The sequence below is a fragment of the Populus nigra genome, chromosome 7 (assembly GCF_951802175.1).
Source record: "Populus nigra chromosome 7, ddPopNigr1.1, whole genome shotgun sequence".
NCBI classification, from domain to species: domain Eukaryota; kingdom Viridiplantae; phylum Streptophyta; class Magnoliopsida; order Malpighiales; family Salicaceae; genus Populus; species Populus nigra.
Window position 1 is genome coordinate 568,648 of NC_084858.1, and position 14,538 is coordinate 583,185.

Here is a 14,538-nt window from a genome sequence, read left to right on the forward strand (position 1 = left end):
TGACCGATTCAGGTAAAATTAAAAAAGAATTGATATGATTTGACTGATTGCAAATTTAACTTGACTTCTGATTTAATTAAAATTTAATAAAAAAATCCACTGATTTTATTTTTAATAACATTATTTTAGATTTTTTAAATAAATTAATCATCTTGACACGTTACCTGCAAATTTTACTCTAAGCTAGAAATAGTTTGGAAACGTAAGTCAACTTATATATTTTTTTTTACATGTTTATGATAGTTTTAAGACACTAATTTTAAAAAAATATAAAAATATTATTTTAATATATTTTAACATAAAAAATATTTTAAAAAATAACTGAAACCACATTTAATAACTAATTAAATTTTAATACCATGATATATTAAAATAGAATAAACAAAAATAATAAATATGTTTTATTCTTCTTTTTATTTTTATTTTTATTTTGGAAGTATATAAATTTAACTTATTAAGAAATCATGTCCTTTGGAACTCTAATTTTTTTTATATTTTTGTTTTTATGTATATTTGATAATGTGGTGAAGAATATTTTATAAAAAATATTTTTAATTAAAAAAATATCTTCTTATTTATTTTTACATTAAATTATAAAATAATATATAAAAATATTAATTTAATATTTTTTCGAGTAAATATAAATTTAAAAAAGGGGTTTAACTGTGTTATTATTTATTTTACGGGTAATGTAAGATCATAGGAAAGTGTGTTTTTATAACAATTTTGTGTATAAACTTAAGCGTCAAATACCTTAATTTCAAAGAAAGACCCAAATCATTTTCCCAAGTCAAATTAAAATAAATAATAAAATCCCACTCCCTCATAGCTAAAAAACAGGAACAAGCTTTCTCCCAACCTCCCCTCTCTATAGCTTCCCATCTCTCTCTCTATAACTACTCTTACTACACGCTTCCTCGCTCTATAACAATCAAACTCGCTCACTGGCTCACAAAGCAACTCATAATTTGCAGTGTGAAAGCAATGGCAGGCAGTGCATTATCGGTGGAGGAGTTCTTGAAAGAGTGCCAGAAGTCAGGGGATGCAGCGTACGGTGCGTTTCGTTCGGTTTTGGAGAGACTGGAGGATCCGAATTCCCGAACTGCAGCTCGGATCTTCCTCTCAGATCTCTATAAACGCGTCGGCGACTCCGATCAGTGCCTTGAACAGTACCATTTCCGGATCCAAGATATCGTCTTGGATCAATACCAAGGTACGTAGTAGTGGTAGTACTAGTCATTTCTCTTACCGAAAACAAACAAACAATGTGTGTGTTTGGTCGCTGAGAAAATAGACAGAAACGGCAACCAAGAGTTGAATTTCGAGTTTTCGGACTGTTTGGTTGCTGAGAAAATAGACAGAAACGGCAACCAAGAGTTGAATTTCGAGTTTTCGGACTGTTTGGTTGCTGAGAAACTTTCAAGTCTTTGAAAAGGAATGAAAGTGACGCCGTTTTGTCTCTGGAAAACGCTATAATTGACTTCTAAATAAATCTCGTCCGTTGGATGATTTGGCGATGAGATTTTCTAAAATAAAATATAGCTAAGCCAATGAGAATGGTACTTTCTGATTTAGTAATTTGTTTTTGGATTTAGGAAATAATAATTCACAGTTTATGATTTTGTGAATTTTTTTCATTTGATTTGTTAGTGTTTTTCTTGGAACTTATACGACTACTTGTTTTGGAAGTTTGCGTGTGGTTTTCATGAGCAGCTAGTGAGTTTCGTGCCCCTTTTCGAAGTTGTGGTTTCCAGGAAAACAAAAAACGAGGGATTTCTCAATGATAATAATAACAATAATAATACTCCACTAGCCATCGAAAACAACTCCATCTTGCAGAGCCAAACAATAATAGTAATAATGAAGAGACTCGAAGTTTTGAAGACTTGGATTATTTGAAATCTGTCGTTTTCCTGCAAAACCCAACAACTTGACAATATTTGGTGTGTTTTACTTTTGGTTTGCTTGTACTTTGTTGTTGTCTTTTTAGCTTTTTAATTTGGAATATGCTACCTTATGATTTGGTAAAGGGCAGCATAGGATAACGTAATTCGGTTGCAACTTTTTTTTCCCCTTAACTACCAGTAATACTTATTTCCTTTAGGGTAATCTAACTGTAAGTCTATCAAATCACTGGTTCAGATCTTAAAAATAAAATAATTCAAGCAAAGATGGATTTTAATTCATCTCAAAAAGAAGAAGAAAAGCAGAGAGGGTGCTGATTTTAATTTCAAAGATATGTTGGCTCCGTATTAAAAAAAAAAAAAGAACAGAGAGTTGTTCTAAATGTGTAGCATTTCTATATGTAGTAAGTAAACCGTACACTAATTATGCAATTGTCATTAGTTCCAAAATCCGAACAATTTTCAAACTGAGATTATAGAACTTTTTATCGGCTCAAGGCCACTGTTCCAGATTAATGCTACAGCACTTCCGAGATCTTATCATGTAATCATTTTGCGGCTTTCACTATTTTACAATAGAAAACTCCCTGATTTTTGTTGAGTTTTGCCTAAAGGATAACAGGGTGATTGCTAATTCAGGTCTTTTTTTGAAAATGTTGAATCCATCCAAATCATCTCCCTTACAAATGAGCTAATCAACCATTCATTGGTTTTCTAGAATACACACACTTGCGGTTTGATTCCTAGTAAGCTGTTTAGCTATGTTATTTCTGCTTGTTTTGATATGGAGGAGGTATTTATTTGTTGCTTTATATAATTTATTGTTAGTTTTTATCTATTTGAATTCTAGAATCACAGAAGGACATGTTGATATTTTCACTGCTTGATTTTATGTGGACAATGTTCTTTGCCAGGTGTGGGCTACCGAGGGAGAAAGAAATTGACCATGATGGTGATCCCAAGCATTTTTATGCCAGAAAACTGGTCCTTCACTTTTTATGAAGGCCTAAATAGACATCCAGATTCTATTTTTAAAGACAAGACGGTTGCTGAGCTTGGTTGCGGAAATGGATGGATATCCATTGCTCTTGCCGAGAAATGGTTGCCATCAAAGGTTTGTTGTTTTCCCTGAGTTTCTTTACTCCTCTCTACTTAATAGGCCTTCGCCAAGTGACCTTTTGGTAGTAAATAATCCTTGCAGGTGTATGGCCTTGATATCAATCCTAGAGCAGTAAAGGTTTCCTGGATAAACTTATACTTAAATGCTTTTGATGAGAAAGGTCAAGTCATCTATGATGCAGAGAAGAAAACTTTACTGGACAGGGTGGAGTTTTATGAGTCTGATTTATTGTCTTATATTAGAGATCACAACATTGAACTTGAAAGAATTGTTGGATGCATACCTCAGGTATTATTCCGACTGATGATATGTAGGTGCTTGTAAATCATACTGGATTTAGCTGGTTTATCCAGTGGCTAGTTGAATATTTGTATTTTCATGCTAGTTATTTGACTGTTACTTTTACTCATTCCCTTGTTCTACTGCCACAGATACTTAATCCAAATCCAGATGCAATGTCTAAAATGATCACAGAAAATGCAAGCGAGGAGTTTCTGCATTCATTGAGTAACTACTGTGCACTTCAGGTATGGGCGGCTCTATAATAATTTAGCAAAAACCTACAGTTTAAAGTTGTTGATAAACAGAATTTAAGTGCATCAACTTTTTTGCAGCTGAATAAAAAAAAAAGATAGAAACAATCAGGGCTGTATTGTTCAAATATGTTTATTCTCCCCCAATTTTATTTTCATTTGATGAACTTGTTTTAGGATTCTGCTAGAATATGAGTGGACAATTCCTTTTTCAGTTGATTCCGGCCTCAAATTCCTGCTTAATTTTCTAGCTGAATACAATTTCAAAATTTCAGACTTCGAATCTCATTTATGCTTTGAGAATATCTTGAGACTCAGTAGCATATATTGAGTTTGATTTGTTAATTTTATTTTATGTAGGGGTTTGTAGAGGATCAGTTTGGCTTAGGTCTCATTGCTAGGGCTGTTGAGGAAGGAATAGCTGTCATCAAACCTATGGGGATTATGATCTTTAATATGGGCGGTCGTCCAGGACAAGCTGTTTGTAAACGCTTGTTTGAACGTCGTGGTTTTCATGTCAACAAGCTATGGCAGACTAAAATTATTCAGGCAAGAATGAACTTCTCAGTTGAAAGCCATTTTTCCTTCCAAAGTGAGCTAGTGCTCAAAATGCATTTTTACAGGCTGCTGATACAGATATTTCAGCCTTGGTTGAAATTGAGAAAAACAGCCCACACCGCTTTGAGTTTTTCATGGGTCTCACTGGAGATCAACCCATCTGTGCTCGTACAGCATGGGCTTATGGGCAAGCTGGTGGTCGAATTGCACATGCTTTATCCGTTTACAGTTGTCAACTTCGCCAACCAAACCAGGTCTGCACTTGATTTGAGTTTTTATTCTACCAAGCTATTGTTTATTGATTCAAATGTTTTATGGGAGGAGTTGCTATCTCAATAAATTGATTCCTTTTGCCAGGTGAAGAAAATTTTTGAATTTCTTAAGAATGGCTTCCACGATGTCAGCAGTTCGTTGGATTTATTTTTTGAAGATGACTCAGTTGCTGATGAGAAAATCCCATTCCTAGCTTCTCTTGCCGATCAATTGAAGGAGAATTCATGTTTCCCATATGAGCCGCCAGCTGGAAGCATACATTTCCGTAATCTCATAGCAAGCTTTCTGAAAACATATCACCATATTCCACTCAATGCAGATGTAAGAATAAATTCCTGCTTAATCAATAACTGCTTGTATTTTTCCATGCATCTGTTGTGCTCTACTTGTTAATAGAATTATCTGAACAATGCTAGAACCCTCATAAAATTTATTCAGCAAGTACAGGGCGTTGAACTAAATTCCAAGGCCCTTGTATTTGCGTGATTGTACTTACATATCCTCAGTGCTGACTTGTGTTTAACTTTTTGCAATTCTTGCACAAGAATGTTGTTGTCTTTCCTTCAAGGGCTGTGGCAATTGAGAATGCTCTTCGCTTGTTCTCACCTCGTCTTGCAATCGTTGATGAACATCTGACTCAACACTTACCCCGAAAATGGTTAACATCTCTAGCCATCAAGGTATGTTGTGTCATTCTTGTTGTAGTTCATCAAATATTTCTCATGATGTCATAACTTGGATAGCTTTTAATATTCCAGAACCATACAGGCAAGTGCAATGTGGCTTGTGAAGTACTTGTATCTTTCAAATAGCCATTTTGAAAATTAGGGCATTGAGTTAATGGTTTTATTCTTGGTGTCTTCCGAGGCTTATGTGATTTCTTAGGATGTGTAGTCAACAGGGAATTAACCAGTTATGATTGTTCTGCTGACAATGCAATCATAATCCGGAATGCTTGGAAAACGGTGAATAGAACTCTGAAATTTTACTGTATATTTTTGCTTTGTTACATGTTTCTCTTTTTGTCCATAAAGAAATGATGCCCATATTTTCTTGGTAACTGTTAAGCTTTTAATTGTTTATTATATTTCAGATACAGTGCTACAATCATCTTATGATTCTTCCTTTGATAGGCATATTACTTGCCTAGTAGAGAAGCTCCTTTTATTGACAATTTGGTTCTGTAACAATGCAGACACAATAAATCACTTAATCGATCTTGTCATGTTCCAATGATTCTTATTGCATGTTTTGTTAGTGCCCATTTGGTAATGTGGTGCATGGTACTTTTCAAAAGTGTATTTCAATTGAAAATGCATCAAAATGATTTTTTTCAGATTTTTTTTTTTGACATCATCGAATCAAAACCATCCAAAAACATTAATTTAATGTTTTTTTAGGTGAAAAGCAATTTGAAAAGTACTTTGAATACCATAAGCTAATGCAATGCTAAATGGGCATTTAGTATATCATTTACCGCGTTAGTGTTACAAATATCTCAGCATTAAGAAGTCAATTGTTGTGCCCATAGTAATTGAAGTATGGCCATCTTACTTTGAGAAGCAGTTAAAATGGTTTTATCAATGAAATGTGTAGGACTAGTCAATGGTTTTTCAATGTATATCATTGGTTAGCTTCCTTTTGCATTAGCAGCTTCTGTCTTGTGAAACTATGTAAAAAACTAATGGAGCAGTGTTGTGCTACAGTAATCCTAACCCACTTTGCTAAGATATGACTTCAGTTGCTGCATATCTACTAACATTTTCTGCACACTGTAGAGTGCAGAAAGTGATGACCCGTCAAAGGATGTGATTACAGTCATTGAAGCACCTAGGCAGTCTGATTTAATGGTAGAGCTGATAAAGAAGCTGAAGCCACAAGTGGTGATTACTGGAATGGCTCATTATGAGGCTGTCACTAGTTCAGCCTTTGCTCACCTTTTAGAGGTTACCAGAGAAATTGGATCTCGTCTTTTCTTAGACATATCTGATCATTTTGAGCTATCCAGCCTTCCAAGTTCCAATGGGGTCCTAAAATATCTTGCTGGAACTTCTCTTCCCCCACACGCTGCAATCGTTTGTGGCCTTGTAAAAAACCAGGTATTTTTTTTTATCTAGATAAATTAACTTAGGTGACTGCTTTATTAATTGATCCAGGCATGGAGTCTAGGATTTCCCGTAACCTCAGTTCTTTTACCTTGTCGATGTTCTGTGTTAATGACCATAACATCCTTTGCAGGTCTATGCAGATTTAGAAGTAGCTTTTGTTATTTCAGAAGAAGAGGCCATCCTCAAGGCTTTGTCCAAAACTGTGGAAGTTCTAGAAGGAAATACCACACCAATTAGGGAACATTATTATGGTTGTCTTTTTCATGAGCTTCTAGCTTTTCAGCTTGCAAACCGACATCCACTAGTAGAGGTTTGCCAGTCTTTTTCTTTTTATCAATATCATTATTTTGGAAATAGACAATCCTTTTCTCCGTGATGCATTTGAATACATTCTGTTTAATTTGTAATAGATGCAAATCTACACTTTGCAACACTCCAAATTATACTAGATACATGCTAGTTATTGTTCTGTCCTTTTTTATCATACTTGTATTGAAATAGGTCTGATCATTATATCTAAACTATAAGTATTGGAACGAGGCTACAGAAGAAGGTCGGCTTTGATATCTTGTTTAGGCTGGTATATCTTATTTCCATTTGCATTTATGACATCTCAAGCGATTCTGCTGTCCCTGGAAGAAAAGGAAGTGACTCTGGCTGGGAAGTATGTAGAATTATGTATGTTGTGCTGCACCATGACCTTTACTGGATTTACCATGCTTCATGGTCTAGAACTGATGTTCAGTCAAATGTTTTCTTGATTTCCTGTTTTTTGAATGATTTAAAAAGTTTATAGTACTGGTCCACAGTTAATGAATGTTGTTTCTCTGTAAACATTCTTCTGTTTCCTGGAGGGAAGCTTGCTCACAAAGTTGATTTTCAATACTTATCTACAGAGGGAGTCCGAGAAGGCCAAATCAGATAAGTTGATTGGGTTTTCTAGTTCAGCTGTCTCAGTCCTTGATTATTCTGAGTTGTCAATTAGTGGGGCAGAAATATCTACGTTGATTCACATGGATGTTGATCAAAGCTTCTTGCCCACTCCATCTCCTGTAAAGGCTGCAATCTTTGAAGGTTTTGCAAGACAGAACTTGGCTGAATCAGAAATTGATGTCACCCCTGGCATGAAGCAATTTATTAGAAGCAATTACGGGTTTCCAACAGATAGCAGCACAGAATTTGTGTACGCAGACAGCACACAAGCTCTGTTTAATAGGCTCATCGTTTGCTGCATTAATGAAGGTGGAACATTGTGCTTCCCAGCTGGATCAAATGGAAACTATGTTTCTGCTGCAAAATTTTTAAAAGCAAACATTCTGATTATCCCTACCGACTCTGGAGCGGGCTTTAAGCTGACAGGCAGCCTCCTCAATGGAGTACTTCAGACTGTTAATAAGCCATGGGTTTACATTTCTGGTCCCACAATCAACCCTACAGGCTTGCTTTACAGCAGCAAAGAGATGGAGACCATATTAACTACTTGTTCAAAATTTGGAGCGAGAGTTGTCATTGATACTTCAGTCTCTGGATTGGAATTTGATACTGAAGGTTGGGGTGGGTGGGATTTGGAGCCTACATTGTCAAAGCTGAATTCCTCTAACAACCAATCTTTTTGCGTGTCTTTACTGGGAGGATTGTCTTTGAAGATCCTTAGTGGAGCACTGAAATTTGGGTTTCTGGCTTTGAATAATCCTCTGCTGGTTGATACACTTCATAGCTTTCCAGGATTAAGCAAACCTCATAGCACTGTTCGATATGCCATAAAGAAGTTGCTGGGTTTGAATGAGCAGAAATCAGAACTAAGAGATGCTGTTGCAGAACAATCAAGAAATTTGCAATCGAGGTGCCAGCGCCTAAAGGAGGTAATTATATCTCGTGCTGGAAACTCTTTATTTGGCATTAAATAATTAGTTTTTTCAGAATGTGTTTGTTGTATGTCAAATATCCATTTTCTAGGGTGATGCTAAGAGTTCTGAAACTGCAGCCAAGAGGTTGAAGGTTGGGTTTATATTTTTTAAATGTGAAATGGGCCATTGCCTGGAGTAATTGGCGCGAGATGTAAGCAAGCTTTAGGCTTGAAGCCTAAGATGTGTAAATAATACTTAAGGACATTACTATCTTTGAGTTTTTGTTCCCAAAATTTTGCTTTGATGAGGCCTTGAATGGGTACTAGATGCTTTTTGACTAGTAACTATGAAACCTAAGCATGAACCAAGTGGGATTATAGAGTTTTTCCTAGGGTGCTGCCTGCAAAAGAGAGAGTTGCTGTGTTCTTCTTGTGCCAGTGTCACAAGTCTCTCATGCTAGACAATTCTATGCTTGCCTCAGCGTTGATGATTTAATGCTTGCCAATCTTGCTTTGGAGTTGAGAGTTGAGACATTGTCAAAAGTTAACGTAGTAACTATCCCTCACTCACTATCTCTCTCTTGCATTGGTCTGAAAGATCTTTGCTGATTAATTACACCATTTCTATGTTAAAAAAAAAAAAACCATGAGATCCAAATACCTTTTCTTTGTTGTTCTAAATGCTACAAAATAAGCATACATTTCTTTGAAAGTGCAGCATAATTGACAGTTCATGTTTTGTATTTGATCTCAAATCCTGCGGCAAAAAATCATCTCAATCCTGCAGTGTGCTCTGCCCTAACTGTTCGTAAATGTCCTTACATAGCTGATAAATAATTAGAATTTATTCTAATACTCTTCTTTGCAATAGACACTAGAGAAATGTGGGTGGGATGTGATCGAGCCTCGAGGTGGTATTTCCATGGTGGCCAAGCCCACTGCCTATCTCAACAAGGTTATCAAGATCAGGCACTCCCCCAAAGACGACGGGAAAGCTACAAGTACCTACGAAGTGAAGCTTGATGACTCGGTCTTCAGGGAAGCCATGGTCAAATCCACAGGTTTATGTATCAACAGTGGCTTATGGACTGGAATTCCAGGCTACTGCCGCTTCACACTAGCCTTGGAAGAAAGCGACTTCGAGCGAGCATTGGATTGCATCAACAAATTTCAGGATGTCATCAACAACTGAAGTGATCCATTTTCCTATTTTGATTCAGCATTTCGCGACTCAGGTGCCGTGCAATAAAGAAAATCCCCGGTGATGAGCCTCCATACTCCTTCAAGCGTTTCGACAGATGAGGTCTTTCCTCTGCCCTTCCTTCCAAAATGATATGAACCCCATGTCTCCTGAATGCATGTTACTTGTTACAATGGTACAACTTCTTTTTGTTGTGAACCTTGTCACAGTGGCCATAAATGGAATGGTGTTCTCACTCCGCACCTTCTCGATATTAGAACCGTACAGATCTCATTCTGAAGGTTGCTATATGGTAGAAAACTATTCTCACATTCCCCAACATTTTCTCTTCTCTAATACACTTTTTGATATCATCTTTCTTTTCTAGTTTTTTTCCTTCAGTAAATAATATAACTGTTCTCGGATCATCAGTTGAATCTTCCTTTCTCTTTGGAGAATCTTAGAAAATGGATACAAAAGGTACAAATATGCACCAAACAAGGAGCACTTGGGATCATATATTTCCCCGCCAATTGACTCCATAGGATTTATCTTCTGATAGTATAACCTCTAAAATAAAACAAGACAATAATATTTTAATTAGACACTAGATAGATGGTCTGGTTGCATCGTGGACCGCAAACATTTCTAAAAAACAAAACCAAAAAGTAATTGAGTTCAATAAACTTGTACGATTTTAATAATATAAGAATTGTTTTTAAAAAAAAAATCAATATATATTACATAAATTATAACCACCTACCTAGCAATCGGACATATGACTAGTATTGTAAAATTATCATATATATTAAATAATATAAAGAAAAGAAAAAATCATCTTCAACATCCACCCGGATAATTAACAAACACAGTAAACATTGTGGTGTAAACACCATGTACATGTGCATTATTTATCTTTTCATATTTTATTATAAATATATTGTTCAAATAATTTTTCCTTATTCTGGTCCCTGGATTTTTTTTTATTTTTTTTTTGCACAATTGCATATTTTTTTTTGGCAAAATTAAAAGATGAGGAATCAAAGTGAAAAAAAGCTCTATAAATAAATGATGCTTTCAAAGTTATCACAAAAAATGTTTACTTTGCTCCTCAGATAGGTTTCATTTTTTTTTACGGCCATTTATGAATTTTTCAAGGTATTTAGGCTCTTTTCTAGATGTTTTAAGTAAAAGATAGTTTTTAGATCAAAACATTATAAACTCGGTTTTTTCAATAACCACAATGACCGGAATATGGGGGATATCAAGTGACACATCACTGAATTCTTTTTTTCAAAACATATTGGGACGAATATTTTTTAAAAAAAAGACCCTTACGTAAGCCCTTTTGAAATGAACCAGGCACTAGTGTGGCTTGCTAGGCCTTGCAGTGTCTAGCCTTTTTTTTTTTTGTTTTTTCTAAAAAATAAAATCATGTTTTTTTCTAAATGTGTTTTTTAAATTAATACTTATTCTCTCTGATTATTTATTATTATTTTTTTAGAAATTTTAAATAGTGGTTGTTTTTTAATTATTTTGTATGTATTTAATTTTTAAAGATTACAACAAAAATTAAAAGGCATCAACTTTTTATCATGCATGAAAATACTATTCACTCCCTCACAAACTCATTATGAATTGGAGCAGTGTATTTTTTTGAAAATTTTCACTTTAATCCTCGAACTTTTATTTTACGTAATTTGACTTTTTTTAGCCTAAATTGTCCCTCAATTGCATAGTTTGTTTAGGAGGGAGGGTTGAATTGAAAGCTAAGGGATTGAAGTGAAAATCGCAAGTAGCATGGGAGGCGATTTGAAAGTTTCATTGAAACATTCATTTTAATCCCCTGTGTTTTTTGGATATTAGGTGATCGGTCTCTTGAATTTCAAGACAATATATTCGGGTACCTAACTTTATTTTTCTCTTTTTTCAGTCCTTTATTGTTGGGAGAAGAGAGAAAGTCGCTGAATTCTAGCCTAGAGAGAGAAAGTGGATGTTAAGGAAAGATTTTGACCACAAAAACTATTTATTTTTGTGTCAAAAGGTTCCATATAATGAGGGGGGCTATGTTTATGTGCTTTTTTACCTTTAAAACACCTAAAACAACAAATATGAGATCGAAAATAATTTTTGTTTTGGGCGGATTTCAGGTTTTGGGGTAGTTTTTTTTTTTGTGGTCATGAATTGGTTTAATAAGGTCTTTAAGGTATTTTTGGGTCACAATGAGTTGAAAATGAGATTTTGGTTTAAAAAACAATGAACTCGGTTTTTCCGGCCACCACAGTGGCTGAATTTTGGGTTTCCTAGGGGACACATCATTTTTTTTAAAAAAAATATTTGGGATGTATTTAAACTTTTTTTAAAAATAAAGGCTCGCACTTGTACTTGGTGTTATGGGCCCGCATGTGGGCCGATGCTTTTTGGGCCAGACACCCAGCAACGCCTGGCTTGATTCCTTCTTTTTTTATTTTTAGTTTTTTAAAAAATAATGCATTATTTGTGTATATTTTTTCAAATAAATTTTGGATTTATGTTTTAATAAGACTGTGATTATTTTTAAATGATATTTGATGTGTTTAATTTTTAGAGAGGTATGTATGATTCATCTGTGGTTTTTTTCTTAATTTTATATAGATTATTTTTTTTAATATTTATTTTTTTATAAGATTTTTCGTATGTGCAACCTTGCATTTTTTTTTACTTATTGTTTAATAATTTTTATGTGTGTTGGTTTCTATTACAAATTTTATATATTTTTCTATTATAAATTTATTTTGATAGAGGAATTCATCAAATATAACTAGGTAAATTACCCGTGTTGTGATTTTAGATATCTTGATCTTTATTTTTCACTTGGTTTTCTCAATTTCAATTTTTTTTATTGTTTATGAATTTTTTTTCATTACTTTACACGATGATTATTGAGTTGTTTAATTTGATGCATCCATAAGTTTTTCAATTTACATCTAGAAATTTTATATATATGTATATATACATATATATAAAATCCGATGAAGGAAGCTATTCGAATAATGCTTATCTAAGAAAGTTTAAAAGCTTTAGATGCTCTTAAGTTACTTTCTTCTAAAGAAAAAATTTACTTTTTAAAACGAGTATTTGAGGTATATACCATGCTCATTTTATATATTGGGTCCAGATACATAGATGGATATATAAAAGATTTTCACAACACTTAACTAAGTTATTCAGGTTCTTGTAGTAATAAAGAGTTGACAAACATTTGTTACTTTTTATTTGCCAACAGTTGATGAGATTTCACTTCTCACCCAAAAGTTGGGCTTCAATACTCTTTTTGTTCATTATGCCATTTTTATTTTAAATTGCTCATACAATGCCTATGTTAGATTGATATCTCTTTACATTTTATAATTTGATTTTTATATGAAATTTAAGACAGTTTAAGCAAGTGTTTTGCATGTTAATTATCTTTGCTTAAAAGCCAAATTATATACATTTTAATGCTATCGGCTCTTGATTACAATCTTAGAAAAACATTTTTTTTCTTTCAACTGTCTCACAATTAAAAACAACCCACGTTTCTAAAAGTAGTTCACAACAATGCACGAGCAACCTATCTAGTATTATTCTAATTAATATATGATTTTTTTATATTTTATATAATTGAACTTTATTCTTAAAGATTAAAAATATTTATTTTTGGATATTATTTATAACAAGTGCTACCTTATGAGTTTTTTTTTCCCTTTGATTTTATTTAATCAATTTTATATGTGTATCAATTTCTACTATCATTTGATTAAATAAAAAATTAATTTTAATAAACACAGTTATTGAATACAATCAAGTGAATGGATTGTGTTACGATATAAAATATCTTAATTTACATTTACCTCATAATTTTTTTCAAATATGTATTTAATTATCTTTAATGATTTTTTTTAATTTATTGACATAAATGATTCTTAATTTATTTAATTAAAAGTGCATAAAATTTTCAATTTACTATGTAAAAAAAATGTGTTGTAAAAGCATGCATTTTCAGTTTTTTTTGTTGAAAAACAATATCATGCTCGTGACAAAATACGAGTCAAATAACTAATTTACTTATATTCTAAAATCATTATGATCTTCAATGTTCAAACATGAAGTTCTTTTTTAAAAAACAAAAATCCAACCTCCATTTTTATTTTAATCTTGTTATTTTTTTTCTCAATGTCATTATCATATTTTTGTTAAAAGTTGTTTGAGTTATTTTTGTATCGATGAAGTTGATTATATAATGTTGAGACAACTCTTCCGAGTTTTAATTTTAAACCTAAGCTAATTAAGGAGTTGAGTCAATTTGTTCTTTTCATGTCAATTTCTTCATTTTTTTTTTTCATTTCATCTACATAGTTTTTTTACCAGTCAGTCAAATTATTTTTGGATTGATTATAATGATTAGATTATATTAAGGTAATTTTCATATTATTTGATTTTAAACAGGACTAAACACAAAAGAGAAGTTGGTTAATGAGGTTTTTTTTATGTTAATTTCATTTGTTTTTCTTTATTTTTTTATCAATCGAGTGTGATGTTTTTGAATGGAATAAGTTGATTGGATCACGTCATACTAACTCTTACCTGATTTGATTTTTAAATTAAAATTAAATAATAAATTAAATTAAGAGATTTTAAAATTGATATGATGAGTTTGATTTAATAATAATATTAAATAGTTTTCAATAACTTAATTATTTTTTTAAGACGACTTGCAGCACAATGCCACATTGTGAACTAGTATTATTATAAGAAAAAGTAATAATTCTTAAAAAAAAATCTCATTTTCTAAAATGATTTCTAACTAATTTGGTACAAACAAATAAAAAAATTATTTTCCATGAAATTCAATTTTAATTTTTTTTTTTCACATTTTCGGAAACAAACGAGTCCTTAATATAATCTAACTTACTCTTGTACTGCTGCATATTTAAACTTAAAAATCAAGACAGAATTATAAGCTACTCCACTCCTTCCTCATTTCCACTCTCAAAA

At 32.8% G+C, this 14,538-nt stretch overlaps 1 protein-coding gene across 1 annotated transcript; it reads left to right on the plus strand.

The window, feature by feature from the left end:
- Positions 1-817: 817 nt before the first annotated feature.
- LOC133698220 (methionine S-methyltransferase) lies at positions 818-9,896 on the plus strand. Its single transcript, XM_062121074.1, has 12 exons — positions 818-1,213; positions 2,819-3,018; positions 3,106-3,312; positions 3,456-3,551; positions 3,918-4,106; positions 4,181-4,369; positions 4,473-4,709; positions 4,934-5,068; positions 6,167-6,487; positions 6,627-6,806; positions 7,393-8,358; positions 9,214-9,896. Exons 1-12 carry the CDS (start codon positions 985-987, stop codon positions 9,532-9,534), a joined length of 3,270 nt encoding a protein of 1,089 aa, XP_061977058.1. The 5' UTR covers positions 818-984; the 3' UTR covers positions 9,535-9,896.
- The last annotated feature ends 4,642 nt before the right edge of the window (positions 9,897-14,538 follow it).